At 42.0% G+C, this 25,585-nt stretch overlaps 1 protein-coding gene across 15 annotated transcripts in view; it reads right to left on the bottom strand.

Moving 5' to 3' along the window:
• Positions 1-25,585, bottom strand: part of auts2a (activator of transcription and developmental regulator AUTS2 a) — a 273,760-nt gene that overhangs the window by 30,373 nt on the left and 217,802 nt on the right. For all 15 annotated transcript variants that reach the window (XM_088279612.1, XM_088279609.1, XM_088279617.1 and 12 more), the window contains one exon: positions 1,952-2,000. In XM_088279612.1, coding sequence (XP_088135738.1) covers positions 1,952-2,000 — 49 coding nt within the window. The remainder of the gene's footprint in view (positions 1-1,951; positions 2,001-25,585) is intronic.

The raw sequence follows: 25,585 nt of genomic DNA, 5'->3' as shown, positions 1-25,585 counted from the left end.
CAGCACAGCTTGTGACCACACAAGCTGTGCTTTTGTGTCATCTCCGGCATATGTACAACACAGCACGTCAATCCCTGGATAGTACTCTCGGCAGGATACCGACATCCTAGAAAATGATGTTTTCTTTTTTTTCTTTTTCTTTCCCATCTGATTTAAGCTAAATGTCTTGCAGAGCAAAATTATCAGGTGAACATGCGAGAGTACACCTGCAGAGACGTTGACGGCCACGCTAATGAGAGCTTACATTTAATGACTCTTAGTTAATGAACTCCCTTCTTGGGTAAAATGAAAAAGAGTGATTAGGGTGGAGAGAGAGAGAGAGAGAGAGAGAGTGAGGTGTCGTGGGGGTTTATTGTCATTTGAAAAATGCAGCAAAGGATTACGGCGAAAGACGAGAATACTTCTCGAGGATGCATGATAAACGTCCTCATCGTCTGAGGCTTTGAAATTAACAGTTGAGGGATAAGATCGAAAACACCCGAGGATGTCTTTTGTTGGGATTATTATTAGTATTACATTGAAATGACATTCGTTCAAGGGTTGCTTGGCATCTAATTTGTTGAAAATGGGGAGATGAAAGATGAACTCTGTTTTTATTGCCGTGTATTACCTGCTATTAATCGTTCGTTCTTTTTTTCGGTTTTGACGGCATTTTTATTTTTTGAAAGGCAAATACGCTTGCTTTAAGCCCAACCATCAGCATCAAACAAACGAAGACTCCTTTTGCACCTGCCTCCAGCCAAACACCCGGCATTCATTGTCTAACAAATGAGTCCTTCACAAGTATTTTTCATCTGAATGTGTTATTTGTGCTGTGATTTAGATCCTTTGGATTGATGGTCATCCCGTCCAACAAAAACACTCCCAATCTTTTAATCCCAACACCATAAAAATACCAACGGTCCCTCTTCCCTTTGCACCTGGATTCTTTTACTCGCCTATTGCAAGAGGCTTTAACATATGGAGAGGGAGGAGGAAGGGCTGGCGATGATGAAAAGGGGACGTTTAAATGGAAATAGGGGCCAAGAGAGTGGGAAAACGACCATGCAGCAGAAAATACGTGTATTTTGTGTACTGTTTCCCCTGGTCAGGTCCTTTCAGAGAAAGGGAAAGAGGGTGGCCCTCTGTTGATTTAAGCTGCACAAAGGAGGCCCTAATCCTTTCAAGGGAACCAAATAAGTCTGTGGAGAAGCACGTTCAAAAGGAAGCCTCCCTGTCAAGGCCATTGAGACCCCCCCCCCCCAATGAATGCCACAAATCAAGCCCTGGAGGGAATCAAAGGCCAGAATGTGGGAAATGTGCGCCGAGGAAAAATGCAGGAGAATAAGGTAGACGATAGAGAGGGTGGTACGAGGACGCATTAGCAGCAACCGGCCCGGTTTCTGCCACGGCCCTAAAGGGGTCATGATCCTCGAATTGAAGCGTCGCCTTCGGCCCTGCCCCCATCCACCACCACATTAAATAGGAATGTCCATTCACGAGGGGACACCTCCATTAGCCCTGAGCCAGAGAAAATGAGTCTGCCTTTAACAGCAAATTAGTGACTTGATAATGAGGTCACATGTGGTGTGAGCACACCCAGGCCAGAAATAGAAGCCTTTCCTGCCCTTGTTTTATACGCTGAGAACATCTTCCTCGACTAACCCAGCATGCAAGTTATAGCGCACTTGCCATAACCTTGCAAGGGGCTCACTAAATTGCAACACTGGTATATAACACAATGCGTTTATGACAAGACAAAAGCCTCGGGTACGAAAGACAGACTGACGGTTCAGTGCTAACATTTGTTTGTGCATGTGCTATTACATTATGATTACAAATGACCATGCAGTTGTCACCAGGCTGGTACAATGCAAGGCCAATATAAAAAAACAAGAAAGACACCTGCGCCCTCCTCACACACATAAACATTGCTTCAGCACAATACACAAATCAAATAAAATGCACATACCTTTAAGTGCAGCTGTGCTGAAAAATTTCTCTGAGCTGGCATCGGAAACCTAGAAAACAGAAAATATATTTCATCATATAATGAATTAACAAAGCAAATACTGAGATGTCTACACATTGTTATGCTATAAAAAATAGGCACACAGTACAGGCTGTACTGTAGTTTCTTCAGCGGCAGGACCAACATCACCCCATTGTTACGGATCGAATTTATACATTTACATTAGAAAATACGTAATATTTCTGATTATCGTTTTCAAGCTAACAAAGAAAGTGTTCAAACCTTGCCGTGCCACAATTATCAACAAAATCCAGTGCTCTGCTGGATGTTGGTTTCAAACAGCACGTCGTTTCCACCCACTTGGTGGCACTGTTGGTCCGCGACTCGACAACCAAAAGCCGACTAGGCGCAGCACCGACAGCATCTTTACAGTCCAAATACAATATGCGGGTGTGCGATTTCAACAGAGATAATAAAAGAAAGCATATTTTAAAGATCGAGTCCAAGAATTAACTTCAACTGAGACTTTCTGGTGTAAAAGATTATTGTAGTGAAAGCGCCTCCTGGATTTGGTCAAGGACGCTTAAAAAAAAAAGAGGCAACACTCGATTAAAAGCTGCACGTGTGGCAGACATCACCATATATATGCAATTCCACAAAGATATAAACTCACTCATTAAGAAACGTGTAAATAGATGCTCGTTATGTTGACAGGGGAGCATTTCGAGCAATTGTTTTCAGGAATGCGCAGGTTAGTATGCGCGTCTTCAATGAGTTCGACAGAAGAAAAAACGTGCATGCATGAAATGACAAAAAACAAATGCCATATATTACACTGCAACGAAATACATTTGCTATTCATTCGCAGACGGCATAATAACTGTGGATATTTAGAAAATAAATACGCAGACAATAGTGCACCATCACGCAAATGAAACGGGATATAAGCGACCACCGTACCTTGAATGTGGCAATGAAAAGAAGTACTTTTGCCTAATGTGACCTCGTTTCACATTCTGTGTTTTTTGTTTTTAAATTGTATAATCCACACAACTGGCGACGAAGTCTATTCCGTTTGCATTGAGGCCAGCCATGCGGGGGAAGCAAAAGGTGATTGAAGAAGGAGAACGATTCCAAAAAAAGCCGTTCAGCGACTGCGCCTTTTGGACAAAGGGAACCATGTGTCGCGGTGCCGTGAGCTTCTTTCTATAGCGCACGACGAGTGGGGACAAGCAAAATCCCTTTGGTCGATCAATGCGTTGTTTCCCCACTTCAATTATATTCTCCAGAATATCCAAAAGAGGTAAAGAACGGGATCCGGTGGGTTTGTGCGAGAGAAACAATCCAACAAGGCGCGCAAGGAAAAGAGGCGCTCAAACAGTGAGCTGCGAAAGCCAAGACTGCTTATTTTCTCGCTGTATTCAGCTTTGCGGAGGGTGTCTGTCGTGGATTTCCGTGGTCATTGCACACGCCTCTCCTAACCCGATCCAAAGCAAACCACACAAACTCTCATTCATCCGGCGACTGGCTGCTTGAGAGCTGCCTGCTGCTGTTGGCGTTGCCTTCACGGTCGGTCGCGCCCACCCACTTCCTGATCTAGAGAAGCTTCATTGCAGGGTAACACATCACGCCTTTTACCTTTTGCGTAAAACGGCGCGCAATAATAATAATAATAATAATAAATAAAAACTGACGTGAGACACAAGAGCACGGCTTGACTGCGAGGAAGAGAGGTGAGCAAGTGGTGAGGGAAGAAGGAAAATAAGGGGAGGGGAGAGCCAGGCAGAAAGATATGCTTTCTTCCACGGTAGCCTGGGTGAGGTGATGTCAGACACTAATGAATTCCCCAGAAGGGTGCCGCTGCTACCACGAGGGGAAGAAAAACAAAATGCTCCTTCATGAGCAGCGTGCACCTCTTTGCAGCCCACGGGCCATGTCTTGCACTTGGATCAACTCCCACTACGCCGGCCTGAAGGGAGGTCAACTGTTAATATAAAAAGCACTTAAGGTCATTCAGCCTTCAATGTGAGCTTTGAGCGCGCTCTGTGCCCACCCTGACAAGGCTTACACTATAACCTCACAAGCTGCTACTTAACTGAACTACAGAGTCTATAATTACGTGATAACTTTATAGAACCCCAGAGGGATTTAAAAAAAAATACCTCAGTTTATTTGCTCAAAGTCAACTTCGGAACAAAATCTTGCCAGAGGTGTCAGAGCTCAGTAGTTGGCCATAAGGGGCCCACTTTAGCTATGTTTCCACAAAGCAGTGCAGTTTGATTGTTATGCTGGTTTGAGTCTCGCCTTTTTTTTTTTGAGTCTCCGTTGGTCATGGCTGTAGCAAGCTGTTTAGAGTAATGCAATACACACATGTCATGTGGACAGGTGGTTTTACTCACTTCTAGACTCCCACATATGGTCAAGAATTACAGTGCCCTTCATGGGTAAAAAAACTGGCGAATATATATATATATATATATATATATATATATATATATATATATATATATAGGAGGAAGTCAAAGTATGAGGAGAAAACCTGCGTGAACATGCAAACACCACACGGGAAGGTGGATTGGAACCCAGAACCTCAGAACAGTGGAGCAAAACGAAACCAAATGTCCATTGTGTTGAGTTTCTCTGGTGAATTCATTGGTGTGTTACACTGCTGGGCTTGTATGATGTCAAATTATTTACCTGGCGGTCCTCGCGTTTTTCACATATGGGCTGAGCTGAGCTGAGCTGAACTTCCCTGCTTGGTGCAAACGCCGATCATAGTTTGGTTTATATATGGGTTGTGTTTAAAAAGATCACATGACCAATTCTGTTTAACTATTCTTAACTCATTGACTACCATTGACGGCTGAAGACGTCAAAGATCCATTTTTTTTTTAACTCGGGTGGTAGTCAATGAGTTAATGTAATCTTTACGTGAGCAGCAATGACACTTTTCCTTGTTTAAATCCTAAACAAAAGCTGGACATTCCGACATAAGCCTCTTAATGGTGCAAACCCTTGCACCAATAGCTTGTCTAATGAGTATTAACCCACTGGCAGAGAGGTCAATGAATGGACAATAGAGTCACAGTGCAAAGTCTTTCCCTGTCAACTCAGCTTTAGCAACAACAGAGCATAAAACAGACTTCAGCTAACACACGAGATGATAATCCAACTCTTGCTAACACAAAAAGAGGGCAAATTGGCTGCAACTGGCCTGATGAACATGAAGTCATGGGAAATGCGCTTAACACGGCCCAGCCAACCAAATCCTGAAACAGTGGAGGCAACATTTCTCAAAAATTGCAGTCAGCTGCTCAGGCTGTAGCGTATGGATATGCGCTCTGTGGATGACACAGAACAAAGAATGTTAAGTACCATCCAGAGGCAGGGAGGTTTGGCCTCAGGTGGCTAGTTAAACTCCAGCGACTTGGTTTACCTTTAGAGGAGAGAGGCATTGCGAATAAAGGACTTTGGAGAACGTCTAGACCGCATGACCATGTGCTCATGACATTATTACATCAACAGATTGTGTTATCCTGCACACATGCTTGTGTATTGTACATCTTGTTTCAGAGATTTTATCATGAAGTCACTTTGCCCATGCACTGTCGGTCGTGCAGAAAGATAGGTGCGAGCTTTTGGCCAAATGGCAAGAAGGATCATGCACAAATGATCGAAATGTAGTCATTCATGTAGTTTCGGTGCTCGGAGTGCAAAAACAAGAACATAACCAAAAATCATGATTTGGACTCAAACACAAGACGGGTGGTTCCCAAAAATGTATTTGCATAACTTCAACAGCTAGAAAAAGTCGAGCAGTCCATTAGCAGCCGGAGCAACAACAACTATGAATGAGCTGCTGTTCTTTATTTGAAACGCTTATAAGATTTGAGTGCAACCACCAGTCTGTGATTACAGACACACTGCCAAACAACCAGCGTTCACATTCCCAACTGCACATTATTTTTAATTCCAATGAAATTCTGACAGAGATCAGCACATTATACATTCCCGGATTCCTTCCTTTCAAAAAAATCCTCCGCGCATCAAACGCAATGTCTTGATGGATTCAATGTGTCTCACTTATTATTGTCAGGTCACATGCCATCTGTCATCGTCGGCTGCTGACATTTTGTCATATTTTATTCCTTTTTTTTGGATGCCGAAAACAGCGGCTTGTTCATCCTCCCCCTCACAAACAACCGAGATTTAGATTTTTACAGGAACTCTGTCCTAGATTGCAATCACATGGGAAAGCTTAAGGAGCTTTTCTGCCATTACATCAAATGCATCCTCATTTGAAATATTAGTGATAAGTGAAACCTGAGAGCGCAGCACTGCACACAATCTTATATGTTAAAAGCTCTTATTGCATTTGTCTGCTAACTCTGGGCTTGCTACAATGTCCCTTTCACACCGTCACCGACCCTTCATTTAACAATTTATTGAGCAGACAATCAGAGTTTCTAAACCAAGTGAATGTCCTCACTTGAATCACCCCTATATATTATATAATAATGTGTTTAGAAAAACCTGAAAATTTTAGCATTGCCTATGTTTGTCCACCCACTCCAAGCAACGCAGAACAGAAACATGAGCACAGATGGTCGTGCTACAACGACGCCACTAATTCACAACATAAGCGGAATTCGAACACAAAAAGACTTAATTGAGACATATTGTGTTTTTACCCACAGATCAAATGGTGTGCAATGCTTTCAACAAAATACCTTAAAGGATAAAGAATTACAGACTCTCATGCGGCGAAAAAGACCTCATCATGCTACTCATCCTTCTGCGACTTTCATTAGAACGGCGACGATCTGGCTGATGTTGAGCTATCTTTTCTCATAGGACCCGCTCGGCGGTGAGTGTTTGCAGTGACTTGCTTACTATCTTATATTAGTGGAACAGTGTGCATGTGGTGTATGGACACATTGCCAAAACAATCTCTGTTTCCTGCATTGCCACCGAGTTGACATCAGAACTCTTTATGTGAATTCACACAAATTGTTGTTTAATCGACACTGATACTCGGAAAATAGCAGTGGTTATTCAAGACTTGGCTGGCGACCATTCCTGGGTGTGGTGCGCCTCTTGGCCAAAGTCAGTGAAATTGGACTTTTCCTTTTTGTATGATTCATCTGATGCAGACATCCAAAGTAGCAATCAGCCCTCCTCACATCAAATTCAAGTATTGTATTATATTACATCATATTCCTTTCAGTAGAATATGTTATTATTTGTATTAGAAAATTACTGCATTCTCTGTAAACAGTCTAAACTAAATAAAACCTGTTTTAAAAGGTAATCTTGATATAATAAACATAAATGTTATTTGTGGTGAATGAATACTAATAACTAAGAACTAAATTTGTATTCACGCACAAACCTACAAAGTCTTCCTCGTCCATTCTCGCAATAGTTTCAATGAATGCAATGAATAATGACTTGTGATTCTTTTTTTTTTTTGTCCAAATTATTTTTTATAGTCATTTCACCCAACCTTATCTTGCAAAGCTCGCGCTCGGTTGTCAACGACAACTGGCTCTAATCTCTACCTCCTCCCGACAAGCAGCACTGACAGGCTCTTTCTTCCCAATTCCTCAGACACACAGCCAGACATAAATTAATCTGTCACTCACTACTATTATTAATGTGAGGAGGACACACGGCTGTGCAAGCAAACACACACTCGTGCACAAAGAGACAAGTACATTCCGCCTTCAGACCCAAACTGGGACACCAAGGCATGCCAAAAGTAGAAAAAAAAAACCCTGACATTTTGTTTATTCAACTGTCTCAATCAAACATTCTGACAAGATGTAAAAACATTTCTTTGTTAAAATCTGTTTTCAACTACCAAACTGACTTTTGTATCAAACCTAAATTTATCATCTATACACAACTTTATTAATTTTATTAAACAGCATTTGCTCATAGGTGAAAGAGGGTCTAATTCAACCGCAATTACTCTAAAAGTCCATTCTTTGTGTGTGCATGGAGAGAAAAAAGATACAAAACTCACATCACGTGCCAGCCATGGAACTAGGTGGAAAGTATTTCTTCCGTTTGTTAAAAGCCTTTAGAGACAGTGTTATCTGCTTATCTGTCCGTGGTCTCTGAAAGCAAGCCAGCGCTGTGGGGGGTTCAAGATAAATAGCCTGATCAATGGTCGACATTATCTGGATCTGGTAGGCAATAATCAGATCCAGTTGACATTGTGGGCGCAGAAAGATCTTGGCTGTCAGCAGAAACAAACCTACTTCACTGACCATCAGTGTAATGTCGCTGCCATGGGACTCGCTGTGGAAAAACAACGTCGACAAGAAAATTGGTTTAACCTTCCCTTCCTCAAAGGTTTTTGCCTCCTTCCCATGCACCCCCCCCCATCCACGCACTCTGCCTCATTGCAAGAGAAATGGGAGACCCTTTTGCCTAAATTATAGACATTGCTGTGGAATGTAGCCAATGGGCCGGGATTTTGTCGATAATTTCAGACCAGTCAGTCATTTACTCCCCTTTCAACTCGCCTCAAAACACACAGCATCATGCATAGTAGGCAGGATTTTCGCTTCATATTCCTTTAATGACAGACTCGCAAATCGAAGGTAATGTTATTTTAAAGGGCACATCTCCATCTTTATGACTGTATGTCATTGCATACATGTGTTTCCGGGGATACAATTCAGTTTAGATTGCCACGGTACGGTTCAGAACTATAAATCCAGATCAGCCCAGCAATTATAATGCGGGATGTGTAGGCGTGATTGTGATAGAACATGACAGTAAGACAACAACAACAGTGTGTAATCTGAAAACAAATTCTTAAAATGACAAACAATGCCGCAGAGCACAAAAGCGTGTTACGGTCCAATTTTGTGATGACATTATCTGTGGGTAGGAATCCCAACAGCTTTGATTCCTTCCTCAGTCATTTTCTTTAAATTCTGTGACAACAAGGATGTGTCGATTTTTTGTTGACCAATTATGAGAGAAAATCTAACTTTTGTGTTTCTCCAACTGAACCCAGACTGAAGAAACACACAAAGGCTGTTTGCACGATGAAGTCACACACAAATATAACTGAACAAACATGAACTGTTTTCCTCACACAGTTAACTACATATCTATTTAGCCTATCATCAAAAACAGCATTTTTAGTGCACGCATTAATACAACATATTTAATAAAAAAATAATTTCAATAGCCTTTTTGTTCTATTGTCTAATGTTGGGTCCTGAAATCTAAGTGTTGCCATACCCAAAATCCACATTTGCTCTTCGTTTACAGAGTACGAATTGTATTTCTGGCAAAAAAAACATGTAAAAAAAAATAAAAAAATAAAAATAAAGAATCCAATTTGGTCATAACTGTAAATGGAGTGCATTTTATCTACAGTTTATTTTTTTATCGTCACTTTATGAAAACATCAGAATCTACACTGCCATGCTTATGCAACCACATCAGCCTATTATAATTGTTATCTTTTTAGTTTAAAATAACTTACTTGAACCTCCAGGATACTTTGTCGTACACTGGCCAACGGCAGAACCCAACTTGTTCATGTTCAATTTGAAATGCATCCACTTGTGCCATTCCAGCTGTTAGTTAGCGCTAAGCTAACCTGGATATTTGGACATTTTGTCTCCGTTGTTAGGTCGGCGTGGGATCAAGCGAGTAAACAAAGGCGTTGAGACCCTGCCTAGCTGGGCTTTATTGACGGACTGCTTAATAGTTGAATTTGAATTTACAGTATCATTCAGTCGTTTGAATGCAGCATGCTTTCACACGCAACATGGACTCCCCTCAAAGATACTGCGGTAAGCTTTGTGGCCGAGAAGGTAACATGAGAAAGGACGTTGGAGGGCGGGGGTTGGGCGAAGGGAGAAATGATACCGTAAGCTAGCCACCGATGAGCTTTTTTGTTTTGCCGTGACCCGTCCTGACTCGAATCTGAAAATTCTTATTCGGCAATCGTTTTTAACGGCCAATTCGTTTCTATATTCGAGTCACCACCTAGTTGCTATCATTAATGCACGGCAAGCACCGCAGCAGCCGAGGCACAGGAAGGTGAGCCCATTTATAAATGTTTTAGCTTTAAAAATAGAGAGGCAAATCCTGCAGTCATTTATGCCTCGTAGCATTAACATTACGTTTTCGAGTCGCTCGACTGTGTTGTGACCAGCAAGCGTTCTATTAGGAAACAGGAACTAAGGTGAAGGTGAACAACAGGCAAGCGCACAAACACACGCACACACACACGCATGCAAACAAAGGGAAATGCATACCAAAAAGCCAATGTCACGTCTTATGTCAGTTGACCCTGCATTTAGTGTGGAAGGCACTTTGTGATGGCATGTTTGTCTGATAAGTGCTATACAATAGACCGACCGACAGATCGAGAGATAGCGAGATAGACGGATAGTTGATAGATTTCTAGGTTTCTTCAGCCTGACCTTGTTGACCTACAACATCATTTTATTCCGGTCATAACAAATGAGAATTAATAACCTTACCAAACAGTTTTCCCCTTGAAGCATTGCATTATAATCATCCTCAAAAGGAAACATTGCACAGTGCATGGAAAAACTCCAAAGCACGTGGTTCTATCCGCAGGGACCAAGCACATATCTAACCCCCGTTCAAAACCCGTGCTGGAACCCCCACCTCTACCCCATGGGCTTTGTTTTAAGACCAACTAAGAGCGACTGTGCTGGCAGGGATATTATTTTCCCTTTTTGTTTAATTTTTTTCTCAGAGGCATAAAGGGAAGCAAGAGGACAAGGGCAGGCAGCGGGATAAAGGAGCAGGAACCAGAGGGGTACAGAGCGAAGAAGAAAACAACACAGGAGGAGACATAGGAGTGTGAGACAGGACAGGCAAGAAACCAAAAAGGGAGGTAGCAGGGAAGAGAAAACCTGCTGTGTCTTTTAAAAAGGAATGACGACAGGAAAGCGCCGAGGAAATCACCACTGAGACCTTCTATTAAAACCCGTCTGACCTCCTACAGACCCCCTGAGCAACACCCGGCTGGAGCAGCACAGGCGAAGGGATTAGGCCTCTGAATCGCTCTGTCAAGACCATTCTGTCCGGCATCACAAGAGACAGCCCTTGTCATCCCACGGCACCCCCCGCCCTAACACTTCACTCTCACTTTGCCTCTCACTGCACTCAACAACTCCAGAGTGGGGCCTCATGATAGTCCCTCGAGGGGGACACAAGATGGGCCATGGACATTGAAAGCCAGCAGGGAGGTCTATACCCGCACTCCCCCAACCTTCCCTCTTTTCTCTTTATGTACACCCTCCTGATATCACATCAGACCCCTACTGGTAATTGAGGGGTATCTAATTGTATTTTGCAAGGCTTGTGCAAAATAAAAAGTGATTCTTCAGCCAACAGACTGGCAGATACAGTATAATCAGGATAAAGGAGAGATACATTTGTCATAAAACAGGTATGTGAGGCAAGAAGTGTCTAGCTTGACAGCTTTTTAACCAAATGGAACTTGGAAATATTTTGTGGAACAAATCAACAGGGGTTCTGTTAATAAATAACCTCACACGCCAACAAACAACAATAAACATGGGGCTTTATTTTCTCTTTCTGTGACGTGTGTGTTTGATGATTATGTCTGTCAAAGCATATGTTTGTGAGCATGTATGTGATGAGGGGTTTATGTGAAAAGAGCTTAAATATCTTTTCCTGGTCTAACCCTCGCCCCACACTTCTGCTGCACATCTCTCCCTGTCTGTAACACTAGAACACAGGAGACCAGTTGGATAACGGGGAAAATCATCCGCTCTCCATCTGGAGACGGGAAAAATTTCCTCTGTGAATTCCCTCTTCTCCCCTGGTGACACTAATGTCAGACAATGATTTGTGACCTACATGTGAAGATGGTTGTGGGCCAAAGACTTGGTCCATGACTGGACTGCAGGGGGTCTGTCTGTTGACAAGAGTGAGAGGCCTCATCTGCTTTGAAGCCCCGTATATTTAAATATTTCATGACCGCCTCGACTCCAAACCCTTTTATCTGATTTGCACTCTGGCTTGTGGCTGTCTTTCATTAACAGCACAGCACGAGGAGTTAGCGTCTATCTAATGTCCCCATCAAGCAGGCACATCTGAAGGAGCACATCCCCATACCCGGGCCCTGTTGGCACTCAGCATATCTGTAAGACGATCTCATTAAACGCTCGTAACAATTACAACAATTACAGATAAGCCTAAGCGTGTCAAAGCTCAACATGATGTTTACAATGATTAGCATGCAGCGTTATCAGCAGGGATGTAATCAGCACTTGCGCCTGATGCTTCACAAGATCACTGATCTCTTTATCTGTCACAATCAATAAAAGGCCATCTGAAGACGAACCTGCGGAAAGTTGTCATGTTTTGGCAGGAGCTCACACGGCCTAGCTTCAGTCAAGCTTTGATTGGAGTGCGATATCATAAAATAGAACATGAAAACTTGCTACTCCCGTAAATTACGATCAAGCCATCAAAGCTATCGCAAAGAACGATTTTTAGGTTTAGGAGTCCATTAAGGGCACAATTAAAGTGGAAAGATTATATGGTACCATACTTTATTTCTACATTACTTTCTTCCAGAGTCCTTCGCTGCTTGGCACCCATACGGAGTTGCACTCAACCATGCTTCAGCACGATTTCAAAAAGCATTGATGATTGCAGCAGTGCTCCTTCACAATACAAAATTGTATTTCCTGACTTGTGTGAAGTGTACAGTTTATTGCCATTATGGAGGCAAGATTGCCTTCATGATTGAGAGTACGTCAATGGGACATAATTGCTATGATTTCAAGCAAATAATTGTGGGCGCATCAGATATTAAAACGCGATGAGACCACATTACTCAGTAGGAGTTGAACGATTAAACATTTTATGTAGTTGGCGCTGTTGTGACGAAAGTCGATTCCTGGATGACATGAGTGAATTTTTTTCAGCATAGTCCCAAAAGACATTTTGTTGCACGGCATAGAAACAAAGAACAGCAAATAATTCATATTAGAGCAAGCCCTGCTTACGAACTTGTCTGAGTGAACTTTGCTGCTCAACAATATAATGTTTGATATTGGCTGAATGCTAACTAGGTATTTTTTTTAATACAGTCTTCTAAGTTGCCTATTTTACAAGATGTTCGCAAAACAAAGATGGCGTTTCACATTGCACCGCTATACCTTTCCTTGCCTCCAGTCCCGAGGTACAACTGGTATGAATATTTTCAGACCGTTAAAGCTAGCGAGGACAGCCGCTATTCTCATCCGCTTCACAGAATGTGAGAGAACGGTGACAGCAGCCGATGAGCGAGTTGAAAGTCATCCGTAAAATGGTCGATTGTTAGACAAAATATGCAGATTAGCAATTAGTCGACTTCAAACTTTTAATTGACAATGCAGAGTTGTAAAGTTGACTCATTGACTGGACAATTTAACTTCTACTACACCGATAAATGGCGAGGAGTTATATTCGCGTGTGTGGCCGTGCCATAGTACAACCAGGGAAGTCCTCTTCAGCACGGATCAGAGCAGTGCTGACTTAAGTTATTAAGCATTTGCAGGCGCAGTTGTGAGAGCACCTGAGCTACTCTTGTCATACAAAAGCCTGGTCTGTCAACGGGAAGCGGTTCTCGTGGTGAAGAGGAGTTTGGAGTGGGCCAGTAGAATTCCACATGGGTGCTTGCTGGCATGGAATAAGGAACTGGTATAAAAACGTGGATGTGTGCCTGGTGACTGAGACATAAGGCGCTGCTTGTCTGCATGCAATAGAGATGCCTTTGAGAGCACACGACATCTGCCTGCAGGACACATTCCATCACAAACTCTGAACCACCATCACACTCTGGGTCTAAATGTGCACATTGTTGGCTGACTGACAGCAGCACATTCACCGAGCGCCTCGGTGAGCGGACAGGAGTCCAATGGTACAGATTGTGTGTTATCTCTCGCTCGCTCACGGCAATGCATACTTTGTATATTATGTAATGCATACATTTGAGTAGAGGAAGGCTGCACAAGTGATGACACAATATCAAGTTAAAAGTGCAGAGGTCAACATTGTCAAAAGGACCACAAAAGTGAAGACACCAGCCAGGCCAGGCCATTCATTTGCAGCACACAGAAACTGGCTGTTTTCGAAGGGACTTCTCCAAACTATTTTGAGTACTCATTGTTGTTTTATGTCTGGGTTTTAGAGTGGTAGGCCGTCAAGGCCTTCTCTGCAGTTCTGTTAAAGTCAATGGGCTTTCAGATTTGCAAGACAGTTACAATAGCCAATCCGATCACAAGGTGGTTACAGAGAGCCTTCTCGCAGGCCTTACGTTGAAGGCGATAAACACGTTTTGTGATTGGATACTCACTCGTGAGGGGACAGTGCAAAGCGGAATCAACACGCCGAAAGTTGTAACTGGTGACAGTTGAAAAATCTGAAATACATCTTTGCCTTTTTAAACCACAATGGGCAAAGGAGGGAAAAGTGCGGATTTAATTGCAGATATACTTGCGAAGCCATTTTCAAGAGAAGTTAGGTTGTAAGTGTAGTGTAAGTGTCTTTCTGTATATCATTTCTCCAGTTGTAGTGTCATAAATGATGGCAATATGAGGAGGATTTATTCAAGTCAGACTAAGAATGACTTCACTGAAGGTCTATGTGTGAAATGCACGGTCCACAACTGGGGTTTTAGTAAAACTGTTACAACAGTGTGGTTGCTTATGTTTTGTTGACCCATTTCATGTGCCTGATAGAGCATACACTGAAAATCGTATTTTAATTTTCATTTAAATTTAAACAATTTTCCGCATCTAGACACCACTGTGTCAATCTTAAATCAGAAATATTCTTATATAAACAGCAGCGGTTCAACTTTTTGCAGCACCACACGAGGTGACTAGGGCAGGACATCGTGAACTACTATTGATAAGCTGGGCTCACCCTGCACATTGTTTACCAACATGAAGCTTCAACAAGATGATCTGGGACACCCACACACAAAGCCTGTAAGAGGATTTGCGCTGCTAACAGGGGCAGGCTGTGTTGCTTATCCAGAAAACCGCTGGAGCCCCACATACAGTGTGACCCCACCACACGTCTGGATGCAAAAGCAAACACACACACATACAACTCCTGAAGGAGCCTTGCAAGGAGTCTTTCTCGACCCTCTTTAAACTGTCACCTATTACAGCGGGGAGGGTTGCGTTAACAGCAGGTGACGATGCCTTCAGCAATGGCCCTAAGAGCTGCTTCTGATTCGAGGTAGAGGACCAGACTCAAATGGCCACTGTGATAACAAAAGATAATGGACAGAGTTTTCTCCTGGCCCAGTTTCGGGTCACCGAGGCCTCACTCTGGGCCTAAGGGTGGAGTTTAATGGCCATCACCTGGGGGTAGGATCTGAACACATGTGATCAGGCACAGGATGAATATGTAATGCAGATCCTCCTTCCCATGGGCTCACCAGGAGTGGGAGGGGCAAATGAGGTGAGGTGCAGTGTGAACCAGATGGAGGTCAAAGGGTGGGATTTGGGTGGGCCGATCCCGAACTGCAGAAGCTTGGCCCGGGGAAGTGTAACATGACAACCCTCTTGGAGAGCAGAAGCCAAGATACTGTATACTGATAGATCAAACCACGCTTGTCACAACTTAAATTTTGTGCTCAGTCTTCTTGAGAGGGGGTGGGCTCCCTTTGTCCCTGGTGAGGGGCACCAAGCACACTGGGGTTCTCCCCTGTTGGACAATGTGGAAGCCTCCCTCAAATTTGGGGAGGAGTGTTTTTTTTTTCTGATATTGAGTCAAGATTTTGATAGTCAAAAAAAACTTTATTAATGTGATTTTATTTCCGCTTTCTTTTTTTTCCCCAAGAGATAAAACACTAGATTTGGAATGGAGCTGTCAGTGAAAGAACCACGGACTGTTTTCCTCTGTCGGCTGATTAGTCTGCTCTGATGGCCACATTGTTACATGACAAAAGTGGTTGGGTGGTTGGCTGGCCCGGAGGAGGTCATTCAGAAAAAGTTCACTGACACTCTAACCAAGGATATAAGAGAAGTGCCTTTTAGTTATGCTCGATGGAATCCAGGCTCTGACTCGATCAAAGACTGCGGTCTGCGGGGGGGGGGGATCTAACCGAGCCAGAGAGGCCTATAAACACCTGACATCTACTTGTGCTCCAGGCCAAATAACACCTGACACTGCTCATGAATTCACACTCGAAAGCACTGGCATCAGTACATGACATACCAGTCGGCATGTTTTCCTATGTTGAGCCAAATGATAGATCTGTGCATACATGTTGCACTAAAAATATCCACAGACACGTGTGCAACCAGAAAGACAATTAATCACACCATTACTCTTCTGTACAGTCAGGAACACATACACAACTCCACACGCAACGTCACTGCCTGCAGGAGCTGAGACCGCCTGAGGTGACAGAAGTGTCAAAACAACATATTGGTTTGGGTTCTTTTGCAATGGTGTTGCTTTGTTCCTTCCCACAAAGAAAACACACACACACGCATGCACACACACACACACACACACACACCCCGGATCTGATTCGCCCCGCGTGTCGCTAATGCATTTTTCAAGAGTTCCTCCAAAAACACCTTGTTCCTCGACATTAAAAAGCAATTTTGCACTCTCAGGATTAAAAGCGCATGTTAAATTGAAGGCTACACTTTGCGAGGACATGAAAAATTGAGCGGGCTCCTGATATTAACCAGGTTGAGCACCATGAGCAGCATTTAGCTCGACCAAATGGAATCTTTATGCATTACTAATTCATCCTCAGCAAAGCCACGATGATCGTATTGCTACGCTGCTGAAAACATATTAGCTAAATGGCAAATGAAATCATGTGAGAATACCCTGTGAACATCAATAGGCCAACTAAATAACTTAATTGTGTCCTTTTATTTCATTTCAACTCTGCTTATCATGTTAGCAGTTCGAGTAGACTATGCTGCACGATTCCTATTGCAGTAACATGACAGGAGGTTCAAAGTTCCTTCTCGCATCGGTGAAAAAACGCTTGCATCTGTCGTTCAGTCAGACACCATGGCTCTGCTTTGCCTGCGTTTTAGACTCACTCGAAAATAAAAAGGAAAGTAAGTGAAAAACAAAGGCCAAATTTATAGAAGTTCTATGGATTTTGAAGGAGCGAGCCTCCAAGGCCACTTGTGTGTCATTTTCAGGCTAATGCTAACACGCAGTTATGTCATGAAGTATGTGCGCACCGTACAGAGTGCCAATCTCGTTTCTTAAATCCATTGATAGGAGACACCGTGTCATACTGAGATAATGTCACACTATTAACCTAACTGATATAGCTATCATTTTCCTGCCAACATGCGAGATATTTCAGACACATGCCAGAGGATTTATTGTTCCAAATTGTACTGTGGTCAGCTTAACTGAACTGTAACTATATGTACTGGCTCACTGCTACTCTGGGAGATTTTCCACTGACACTGTTGAGGGAAACTAATGGTTTGTTTAAAAAAATAAAATAAATAATAATTCAACCTCCAACCTGGGAAATTGGAAATGTTGTGGACACATGGATGCATCCAGAAATGACAATAATTTTTTCTTTCTTTCTTTATTTATTTTTTCACCAAACACGATGCATTGTGATTGTAAAAAAAAAAAAATCAATTAAAAGATGATCTTAACTGTATTTAAAGTTTCCACCAGTGTTTAATTATTATTATTGAACAACTCACTAATACGGTTATTAGACGTGTTATTTTCCATTTAACTAGAATACTTGGACCTCAGACACTCCAAATGACATTTTTCCTGCTTCCCAGCAGGCTGAAATACAGCAGACTGGAAGTGGAACTAAACCTGCCACACACTGAATAATGTGACCAAACACCCATGTCACCATGTCGGGAGATGTATTCTGGAGAAAGTTGCAAACACACATGATCACCATCTTGAAACCCAAAAACAAGTTTGGAAAAATGCCACATTCTCATGATAGAAATGTATGTAGACAATTTCTTCATGCTTCTCGCCCTTTGCTTCTTCGTATTCTCCACAGAGGAATGAATAGATCAACAGTGGCCGTGAAAATGTTTTTTTTCCACTTCAAAATTATGCCATGCTGTTTGCGGCTCAATAAAATAATCAGGATGGCACCTCAACATTTTTTGTCGCAGCGTGTAAGCAGATGTGTAAAGGTCAGTTGTCGATTCTAATTTGTTCCCGATTGTACAATTTCATTTCGTTCAGTTGCATCCCTTTGTGTGTGGCTGTCATAATTAAAAACGTATGCATGAAAAAAACTTGAAAAATATTTCCATATGCTTGAACACTTCTATGATCTACCAGATTGGAAATACAATGTGCCAGCATCGTTTCAAAAGGCATTTTTGGGGAAAGAGGAAATGTGGAGTGAATCTGTTCCATGTAATTAAAGGCTGCTTTGCTTTTAACACCCACTCTCACACAAAGGCAAAACAGATGGGGGGACTTTTACTGGTGAGTGCAAAAGACTACCATTTGTTTTTTTGTCATGTTTACATTCTGGGGAAAGTTCATGAATTCACCTGCAAAATGAGCAACCTGGTAATTTAATTAGCTGACTACAACATTATAAAATCAAAAGTATTTCCCAAACATCTTACAAATGGAGTATCATCAATCAATTACATCACAATCAGTACAGAAAGTTAATAAACTCCAGATTTCATTTCCGAGTACTGTGACTCCTCCCTCCATCCTGCGAGCCGAGGACGTAAAGCTGGTCTGGCTCCCCTGTCACATGGCTTAGATTATAAGTACGCTACAGCAAATGCCTGATAATGCAATCAAGCAGCTTTGAAGCTTGATGATTCTCCAGTGCCTGCTGTAATGAGGGGAAAATGAAACCGTTCCCTCAGCGTCTGCTGATCTGTCTGATGAGAACTTCATCAGAGAAAGAGAGAGTGAGAGAGCGAGAGAGCAACGCACACACGCACGAACACAGAACATCGACAAGGAGAGATCCATCTTCCGCTATGGACTGCGACTAACGGGGATGTATACCATCCAAGTGAGTTTATTACACAGCTAAAGCCAAAAAGCAAAAAGCAGGAGGTTTGCAGGAAAATAAGACAGCACAGATCAAAAAAAGCCTCAGCAGAAACAAGGTCACGAAATACAAGAAGACTCATGAAGCATGGTGAACGGTTCAAACCAAGGGTGGGCAAACTTTTTGATTGTCGGGCCACAATGGGTTCTAAAATTCGACAGAGGGGCCGGAGTGTTTTCGTAACCTCTTCACATCTGAGAAAAAAATACATTTCATTTTAAATGAAATTGAACAAAAGCATTAACAAGGCTTATTCATTTAATGTTTTTCAAGTTCGGCGGGCCGGATTAAAATGTTTAACGGGCCGCATATGGCCCCCGGGCCGTAGTTTTCCCCACTATGAACTCAAGTATACACAAATTTCAAGCAAATTTATGAGTTGCTTCGACGAACACGCAACTAAAAAAAACAGGATTGGCAAAAACTTCAACTTTAACTTTTGCACTCTGCAGTCATTGATCAATTTGCATATGTGACCTGTGTGTTCAGTGAACCACTAATAGAAAACCTCTGTCTCAAAAGGACTACAGCCTATAACGGAGAGATGAGATCCACCCCGAAGCGGTTGCCAGACAATCGCAGGGTCAGAGGAGTGAGCTATGCTGCCAATTCATACAGACCAATGAAAGTCATCAAAGGGTTATGCAAACTGGTGACAGTTGTTCTTGCGATGTACTCATTTATATTCAGCACAGAATTTGATTGTGTAAAAAGAAATTGTACCAAATAAACTAATATTTTGTACGCAATTGCATGTGTGTCTATGACCCCAGAGTTCAGGTAACCCCAAGATAATATCTCCGCATTCAGAAATGATAATCATTGCGACATTTTTGACCACCATATGCACACACAATCTGAACAAGATCTTCAATCTTACGCTGCAGATTGATGAAAACAGATCCAAGTCCAGTCACGTCAACGACCCGCACGCACTTAGCTGTGACCCTCTGCTTCTCCGACTGATCGATGGCCTGTGTCAACTTAATGGTTAACCTGAGATTATTTTGCTGACACCGAGCAGGAGGTGAGCCCCTGGGAGAAGGGATTTTGAGGACGGATATGTACCATCAGGAACTTGCACTTGAGGCTCTGTTGTGTTAGCTAAACGGAGAAAAAGCGTAGTTGAGAAAAAAAAAAAAAAAACACACACCACATATTGTGCTTTTAAGTGAGCATGGAGTACCATTTTTGACACATTTGATCATTATCATTTTAAAATAAGGGTGTCCTAAAGAAAAAAAAAAAAAAAAAAAAGAGGTAATGAAGTAGTTGCTTTAAATTATTTGAGCGTGTATGGTTTGTTTTTGCAATTTGTTCTGCAATCGTCTGGCAACCAGTTAAGGGTGGGCACCGTCAACTTTCCGAAGACGGCTGGGATCCTTCGCATTAAAAGTCGACTCCCACTCAGTAGACTTATTTCATAGCATTAGCTGGAAACGCATTAGCGTAAACAACATTAGCTTCTTTCTTTCAGGACCAACGCGATGGATCAGGGGTGGGCAAACTTTTTGATTGGTGGGCCACAATGGTTTCTAAAATTTGACAGAGGGACCGGACCAGGAGCAGATGGATGTGTTTTGGTAACCTCACCTCATCTGAGAAAAAAAAATACATTTAATTTTAAATGAAAATAAACAAAAGCATTAAAAAAAATATCAGTCTTTCCACATACACCACAGTATTTAGGTTTATTCATTTAATTTTTTTCAATTTCGGTGGGCTGGACAAAAACGTTTAACGGGCCACATGTGGCCCCGGGCCGTAGTTTGCCCACGCCTGCTATAGATGCATTTCATTCAGCGTAATCGAGTGCAAATGTCATTGTGCGGTCTCGTCTTACGTTGACACACATTACACTTGTCTTGGGACGTATCCAATCAACATAATAGTTTTTACCGTCCTTAAATGTACATGGAAAATAATGAATTATCAAATTTACATTCATTTTATTTTAAATTGAATTTATTTAGAAAAAATATTAACTTCCCGCAAGTGCTGTACATACGGGAAGTATCCCATTAAGAACCACTGGCTTTGCTTCTTGTTCTTGTATTTAAATCCAAATATGACGGATATGATGAACTAGTAATGATAGATAAGGTAGAATAAGTCTTTATTAATTTAAACTATTAGTTATTCTGTCTGTAAACTGGAGATTTTGTCTAGTGTTGTTTCCATAAAAAGAGAAAGGATGTCACATCTCCATGCTGCAATATGCCAACATGCTGCCAATCCTCATAAAAAGTCAGCAACACTATCTTTTAAAACAATTTGCAGTTAAATGTATTTCAGTCTATCTCAAGGGCTGAATTAAGGGCAACTGTCTGCTTCAAATTGTTTTAATTAAAAGTGAAAGCACCAGTTTCATAGCAGAGACGCTCAATGATACAGTTACAGTTTCTGCAGTCTTTGCAGCAAATCCCGAAGGGCCTAATGTTAATTCTCTTACATCTATATTACTAAGCGACTGCTGCTCATCGAAACGGGTTCCCCTATGTCATCACTGAGTACCAATTCACAGCACCACACTCGTGGGCCAAGAGCACTAAGAGGCCAGAGCTGACATCAGCTACAAAGGAAAAAGAGAGCAAATCGAATGTCACGACCATTTTGGGTGTTGGAAACAACCAACCCAGCTCAAGGTCTCCAATTTAGAGAGATGACAAATTGATCGCAGCTGAGAAGTCACAGCCTGCATTCAAAATCAGCAACGGAACACGACTAATCCGATGCGCCATTGCTTTTCACACATCCTTCCACTCAGACCTACACACAATAAGAGGCTTATGGCACAAGCGCACATACAACAACTTTATCTGTGATTGGAAAAAACCCTTCTGGGCAGACAAAGAACACCCCCTCTAAGTATAAACAAAAGATTCAAAGTTAGATGTCATTTCATTGAGCAGGAAAAGGTGGAAACTGGGGGCGGGGGCAGGTGTTGTGCTGTTTCTCGAATCGTTTACGGGTGGAAATAATGATGACACAATCCCGGAGCAGAAATAATTTGATTAGTGCTTTCAGGTTTAAACAGGAAGCTGGATGCGTACCAAATGACTATGGAGAGGGAAGGTGAGAGCGAGCTCTTAATTGCTGGAACAGCACCTTGAGACTTGATGATTTGTGACATCTTATCCGCTGCTCTACGCGAACACTAATAACTGTTAATTAACTACGGAAAAGAAAAGCACATACATCCACACACAATTGTGGCTTTGTGTTATACCTCCGCTAACGGAAAGCAAATCTCCAGAGATTTATATGATGACGTGGAGGTCTGGGGGCCTGTTAATGGACACAATGGAGGAGAGATAACAGCAATAATGTTATTGTTGTCACGCTGATAAGGCTGTGTAAATGCGTTAGCCCTAATTGGCCCACAAAGAGTGAACAGAAAGTCAATGTACTGTTCCAAGGCCTTCAGTTGCCAAAACAGATGTTCACAGATGTCGTTTTCTTTCTGGTCATTAGAAGCATTGGCATTGGTAATCAACATTTTCTATAGAATGACATCAGGATGCATGTGTTCAATGCTGCTCCCAATCAGAATGCCTGCTGTGTTATCCCATGCACTGAGACACAAAGCCCTGTGCATAGCCACATGCAAGCCAAACGTCTATTTCTGGTGATGATAAATCATAAGGGACCTGATGAATATAAACGGTGGATAGATGGTGGATTACATGGCTAATAATGTCTGCAACAGATGGACATTTTTTGGCAGACAAATAGAGTTTCATCTTCACTCACTGGACATGAACATGTAACATTTAAATACACTCACAGGAACAACAGGGTTGAAATGCACAATCTAGAGATCGAAGCAAATGAAAAAAAAACCTGCCTTTATACCCTGAACAATACTCATTTAATAGATGTTTTTTGTAGCTTTTGATTGCAATCCGGAAGAACTACTAGAATACTTTTTTTTCAGTGTTGAAAAAAACCCATTTGTAGAGGCATGCAGTTTTTCCATTTGAATTAAACATTTATTTTCCTGGTTGGATTTACCAAGAGAGAACTGGTCAGTATGAGCAAAACAAAATGTAACCCCCAGTTATGACAGAAAAATCATTTTCTAAATGCTTGGTTAATATTAGCTAAAACAGCAACAAGTTTCTATAGACACTGCAACCATTGTGTTAGCAATTTTTATTTGATTGGCGATGATTTTATTAGATAGAGCAAGTGTCACAATTCTTTCCAGAGGATGTATGATTAACCCACAACGATGGATTTTTCTGACAATTTAACTTATCGTCTCTCTCCTGTGAAAAACATATGTCAAATTTTGTAATTTTTAAAAAGATTTTCAAGCTAACGGGATGTCTGTAACGCAGAAACCCTATTAATATAAAAATCTAAACATTTTTTAAAAAACGGATATCAAATGATTTTCACAGGACAGCAACGATATGTTGACCTATAGCCGGAGACATACGCGTGTCCTGTATTTCTTATACTCTATGCCCGGAATGATGAAGGAAGGATAAAAGTGGTGCATCAAAAAGGCGATGATTGGTCAAAACTTGCCCTAAACTGTCGAGCGCCTGACTTGTCGTGAACAAAAATGTCTACATTTTTGCACCGTTCATCCCTCCGTCCTCCAGTGGTTGTCATTCTGGAGAGAGTCACACGAAGAGACAGGAAGACCGTGGCCTGAGAGAAAATACCGAACACAAAGAATGCCATCACGTCACTACTGCTTTGACCGATGCACTGTCTGGAAATTGAGGGACTTAGCTCAGAGGCATAAAGCACTGACATATGCACAAAAACGAAATCATGCGCACACAAAAGCTTGCAAAAGCATGTCCCGGCTCTGAGCTACTACAAATTTGTTCCTACCTTATCTCCGACATATTAAATACCACATGGGTATTTGCATTTTGACTTTTGACCTCTCCAATATAAAGTTACAGGATATGGCCATGGGCTTTTATATGAATGGACTAACAATGCCACTTATATAGGAGAAGTGATGCCACCGGCGGCCATCTTGTGTTGCCATTCGCCAAGCTCGCCTAGGGATTTGAACGCAGCATTTCTACATTATTTTCGGTTGCTACAGTGAAAAGGTCACTGTGTATCTCATACGGTTGTACCAATCCGTCTGAGGAAAGTGCAAAATTTCATCGTTAAGAATGTGATTTTAGAAGATTGCTCTGCATCATGTCAGAACCATCAACAGCGAAATGAAAGCAAAGCCTATCGAGACAAAATTCAACACCTGTCAGTCACATTTCTTGATATTCCGAATGGTCGAGGCAAACAGTGAAGTTCGTTCTTTGAGGGTTTCTCTCGTCATCGCCATACAGTGATCCTAGTGTAAAACACTCACCAGCAAAAAAAAAAAAAAACAACTGTCAGTAACAATGGCAACGTAGAGGGAGAGGCTTATTGAGAGTACGATCATATATACGAGCCTGAGAATGTAATCAAACAGGAAATGTAGCAAATAAATGGAACCACTGCCAAGTCACTTTTTGTTATTTCAGTTAGTCTTTTACGTGCACTTGTTTCTGTTGCATAAATCTTCATTGAAGGATACGCAACACAACACCGTTGTTGTCTACTTATGGCCCATCTTTCTGCTTGTCCCAAACATCTTCACTCACACCTCAACACAAGACCCCGGATTGCTATTTGAACAATACAGGTGGGCTGCGGTTCCGTTTCCCACGTGTCATTTTGACAGCACCAAAGCTTATTTGTGTGACCTTCACAAGTTGGAAGATGCTGTCAGTGTTTTTGTAATGTGTGCAAGTAACACAAGAGTCCTTTGGAGATTAGAAGGAACAACTCCAAGGACTGTAAATGACAGATGTGTTTACCTAAGCTCAAATTTCTGCGAAACAGATTTATGACAGGCTTTTCTGTTAGAATGTGATCTGGAGTGTTTGTACACAGTGCTGAACAACCTGACGCCATGAGTCAAGTTCCTTTCTGACGTTTTGACAGATGGTAAGTGGAGGTATGTGGCTTGATTGCCAAACACGGAGCGAAGCAACGGGGAGATTATTGCTCACAAAGCCAATTAAAGAACGTTTAATGAAACGAGGCTGCATCTTTCCGCCTCTCTGAGCTTTTGACAAGTTTTTCTAATTCGAAAGAGGAGGGGTTGTCAATTTGGCTGAGTAGCGCCTATCAAAGAACCGGTATCTAAAAATAAGAGATTTTAGAGGGTAGATACAGTACAGGTGTTTGACACATTTGTTTTGCGGTCAGGGTGTCATAATTCTTCCCCAAAAACATTGTCAAAAACTACTTTGAATCCTGTTTATCCACACAGCATTGCCTCCAGCTGCCCTCCAGGAAATATCCACATTCCAAAGACAGCCAAAATAAGTAAAAAGAAACACTAGCTGTCGTCCTTTTGTGTGGCTCCTCCGCAATGCCTTTCAAGATAAAACGACAACTGTGACAAAACCATCACGGACAGATGTGCGCTCATTGTTCAACAACAGAAAAAAAAAAGTCTGAGCCACAAAATCTTAAGATAGTCTGTGACTGATGGGAGGTCCTCAAGT

Source organism: Idiotropiscis lumnitzeri, chromosome 17, assembly GCF_059441095.1.
Source record: "Idiotropiscis lumnitzeri isolate Australia: NSW breed Sydney's pygmy pipehorse chromosome 17, RoL_Ilum_1.0, whole genome shotgun sequence".
Taxonomy (NCBI): Eukaryota; Metazoa; Chordata; class Actinopteri; order Syngnathiformes; family Syngnathidae; genus Idiotropiscis; species Idiotropiscis lumnitzeri.
The sequence above is the reverse complement of the archived record's forward strand: the minus strand, read 5'-3'. Positions and strand labels throughout refer to the sequence as shown.